Source organism: Acomys russatus, chromosome 13 (genome assembly GCF_903995435.1).
Source record: "Acomys russatus chromosome 13, mAcoRus1.1, whole genome shotgun sequence".
In the NCBI taxonomy this organism is placed as follows: Eukaryota; Metazoa; Chordata; class Mammalia; order Rodentia; family Muridae; genus Acomys; species Acomys russatus.
The window spans coordinates 61,240,256-61,244,499 of record NC_067149.1 but is presented as its reverse complement, the minus strand read 5'-3'; the positions used below and the strand labels follow the sequence as shown (position 1 = coordinate 61,244,499).

The 4,244-nt window shown below is 41.7% G+C and overlaps 1 protein-coding gene across 1 annotated transcript; it reads left to right on the top strand.

The window, feature by feature from the left end:
* Positions 1–463: 463 nt before the first annotated feature.
* LOC127196890 (immunoglobulin-binding protein 1b-like) lies at positions 464–1,975 on the top strand. The gene has a single exon (XM_051154628.1). The coding sequence runs from the start codon at positions 464–466 to the stop codon at positions 1,493–1,495; it is 1,032 nt and encodes a 343-aa protein (XP_051010585.1). The 3' UTR covers positions 1,496–1,975.
* Positions 1,976–4,244: the final 2,269 nt, after the last annotated feature.

Genomic DNA, 4,244 nt, shown 5'->3' with positions numbered 1-4,244 from the left:
CATCAAGAAATCATTTGCCATCCTGTTCTATCCTGAACTAGATCAGAGCCACTCATTACCAGATGCATTCCTGCTGTATTGGCTCCCTACACATCGGTTACTCGTAGCCATTTCAGTTAGTAGATCATTGAGGACACTATTCGGAGTGCTTATGTTCAAGTGGCCTTTCTCTGGTAGCCTAGCAATGGTTACCATGCCTACATCTTTCCTGTCATTTCGTCTTAATACTAAGGCAGTTGTGTCACACGACACCATCACAACGGGGAACACAGTACAATAAGATACTGAGACGAAGCTGAGCATAGTGGCACCACCTGTAAACTCAGCCCTCAGGCGGTTGAGGCAGGAGGATTGCCAGTCCCAGGCCCGTCCCAGCTGCATGTAAATTTGCAGGCCGCGCTGAGCTACGGAGCGAGATTGGGCTCAATAAGCGAGATACTTCCGGGTTCCTCCCTCAGGCAAGATGGCGACGTTTCAGGAGGAGCCTCGGCTCCCGGAGCTGTTGGAAACCAGCATACAACTTCTGGAGGAGGTGGAAGCTGCCACCCAACCTACAAGCTCCAAGCAAATCCAAGACAAGGTGAGGAGGGCCTTGGAACTCCTGGCGAAGGCCTCGGGCATGGTTTCGCAACTTGATTTGTTCAGCCGGAACGAAGATTGGGAGGAGATTGCGTCTGCTGACCTCAAGTACCTGATGCTCCCGGCCCTGAAGGGCACGTTCACGCTGAAGCTGGTAGGCACCAGCCAGCGCCTCTACCACCTGCAGGAGGCTCGAGACCACTTCATGAGCTTCCTAACCCAGAGCCACAGTTACCATGTGGCTGAGTTTCAGCTGCCCCGGGCCCAGAGCGGCTCACCGGAAGGCAACCCCTCCCCCGCCGCCAGGTCCGCCACGCTGCAGCCCAACCTCGTTGCCATGGCATCCCAGAGGCAGGCCAAAATCCAGAGGTACAAGCAAAAGAAGGCAGTGGAGCAGAAGCTGTCTGCTCTGAAATCAGCGGTGGAGAGCGGTCAGGCTGACGACGAGCAGGTCAGGGAGTATTACCTTCTTCAACTCCGCAGGTGGATTAACATCAGCTTGGATGAGATTGAGAGTATCGACCAGGAGATCGAGATCCTGAAGGAAAGAGACCCCTCAGGTGTGGCATCAGCTTCTTCCTTGTCTCCTCAGGAGAGGCCGCCAGTAAAACCCTTTGTCCTCACTCGGAGTGTTGCCCAAGCACAAGTCTTTGGAGCTGGGTACCCAAGTCTGGCAACTATGACAGTAAACGACTGGTACGAACAGCACAAGAAATGTGAGGTCTTACCATCAAGTCCGGAAGCAGAAAAGCAGGCAACACCACCTGAGTCCCTCAGAGCATCCCAACAAGACAAGCCGGAGCTGGAGCAAAATGAAGACCAGGAAGATGAAAAAACCCTCCACAGGATGCAACAGTGGGATGACTGGAAGGACACCCATCCTAGGGGTTATGGGAACCGGCAGAACATGGGCTAACCTCCTTTCAGTGTAAAAGGACAAGGACAATGGAGCAGTCACCTTCCCAGACATGGAAACCCCTGTTCTCTTCCCTCTCTTGGGCCCCTGCCTCAGGTGTGTGCAACAAAGGCAAAGATGCTGAATCTTGCTTTGTATTCAATAAAGCACCACTATCAGGTTTTATTTGCACCCTAGTTCATGTCCGGTGCTCTCGTTCAGGCCAAATTCTCACCATGGTGCATTGCAGTTTCTTGAATGAATCGAATGAGTGCTAAGAAATGGATGTATATGATCATTGACTGTACGATTTCTCCTTTAAAAAATAAAATCCCGTTTCTTGGAAAAAAAAATATATCCAGAGAGAACATTCACGTAAGTTTCATTACACTATGTTTTTAATTATTGCTAATATCTGGGACTCACATAAGCCACTACAAATATGTGTATTTTGCAAAATGTATCGTTTATGTAAGATTGGGTCGTCTCTAAGTGCAGCTGTTTTAGAACAACAAATTGAGAAACTCACAGGAGATTGTTACAAAAGAAATGGCCTGGTGAATATGGGGAGGGAGACTGTCAAAAACTGAAGTTGATGCACAAAGTTACAGAACAGCCATCTTCTTTAATTGTGGAGTGTCTAGAATCTTCTCAACGTAGTGTTGAAGTGAAGGTGGGAGCTTCATAATTATTTGCTGAGATTTAAGTATGGCTTAATTTGTTTTTGATCTTATGTTTGTACTAGAAATAGCATCCCAAAAAGAGAGTGGAAACAAAAATTTATCAAATATAAAAATAAAGATCTTTGACTCAGCACTTTTACATCTGTATATATATAGAGAGAGGTGAGTTACATAAGGTATATTATGGAAAATGGTGTTCCTTGTAAAATCTAAAACCTAAAAACTTTTTATCACCTAAAGAGACCTGGCTAACATTTTTTGTAGTTATACAATAGAGTATTAGTAAACTGTGACATTAAAAGGATTTAAATTTTGTATGAGGTAATTTAGGAATATTTTCCGTGTGTGTGTGTGTGTGTGTGTGTGTGTGTGTGTGTGTGTGTGTGTGCACGCGCGCACATGCGTGCCTGTGTGTGTGTGTGTGTGTATGACAATGAGATGAAAAATAAATAAGAATGAAATGATCTTAATTTTGCAAAGAGAATAACCATGAACAGTATAGAACGATGTATAGGTATCTTCTGTTACTATTCAATCTGATTCATCAATCACACATTAGGTTTACTGTGATTTAAATATTGATTAAGTTTATTGATGATGTTTACTCATGGTGTTCTGGACAATGATTAGCAGTTGGGTCCACAAGAAAAGAAAAGCAAAATTTGATTTGAAATGTCCGCCAATGTTTGTGGTGTAAAGATTTCCACCGTGTTGATGTCACCTTAACAAATTGTCGCTGAGTTCACAGGCAGAAAAACGTGTTCATAATTTGTGTTTCAAGCCAGGATGAGCCAGCTGCAGCACATTACTGGGAATAAGGAAATCCCAAGGGCTTGTGTTACTGGAGCTATGTGAATCTCTGCTCTCAGCCCTCTTACATCACTTCTAGTCTCTAACAATAAGGCTCCAGGAGCCATTGGGCAATGCAGAACTTCTGTGCAGTTTCATTTCCCTATGAAGTTGGTGGAGCAGAGCTGCTAGGTTTAACTTTCACACTAAACAAATCTCAGGCAATTTACATGATTTTCCTTTGACCCTGTTGGGCTCTTGGATGTGTTTGCAGGTAGAGTAAAGACAATATTAGGTATAACAAGAATGAGCTATCAAACTGATATTTCCTGACCTTTTGAAATGGAAAACACTTCTTAAATTAACAACATGCATGGGATAAATGCAATGAGTTCTGCCCTTTGACTTCAAACTGTTTGCTTTGTAGATATGTGTGTGTGACCATCCACTTTCTGACAGAAACTCTAATACTAGGTCTTTCAAAATCCCTACAGTAAATGCCTGGCTAAATAACAAGGAAGGAGAAATGATCTTTCCCCCTAAGTGATTGCTGATCCAAGCAGCAGTTTCTTCATTTGCTCAATGCGGTGTCATCTGCCTACCATCACATCTGGGCAAAGGTCATGTATTAGTTGTGTTTATCTATATCTATGTTTATTCACAGATGGAAGCAACCAGAAGGTGTAGTTGTAAGGGAAATAAAGGAGAATTAAGAAAAGCATAAGGAAGATGAGTATGAATTTCTTTTAACAGCATATAAATCTTACCCATCATGATGAGGTCAAAGGGGAGCAGGAAAAATAAGTGAACTTATTCAAGCCTGATTTTTTTTTCCATGAAAATCAATGTATCCTAGAAAATATTCAAATATGTAGTTCAAAATAATGTTAGAGGAGAAAATAATTATTAATATAAGCAAAAGTATAGACTATGAAGTTAAAGTACATTAGCTATGTTATAGAGCTATGCTGAAAGACTTTTAGAGATACATAGTTGGATATTATTTGTAAAAATTACTATTTCTAAAAGGCATTGGTGAGTTTTTTAGTGTAGCTATTTTTATCTTAATTATGAAACCGGATAGTGAGTCTTGAGAAGCATTTTTCCAACATATTTTATAAAATTATACCTATCATTCCAGTTTTTGAAAATAATCCATTAAAGTTTTAATCTGATTAATATTAGACAAAAACATTTCCATACAGTTTGCCATTTTTATGTTCTATACCTTATTTTAAAGTTACAAAGTAAATAACATTTAAATCCAACAGAACATAATATGTTAATACCGGTAAGTT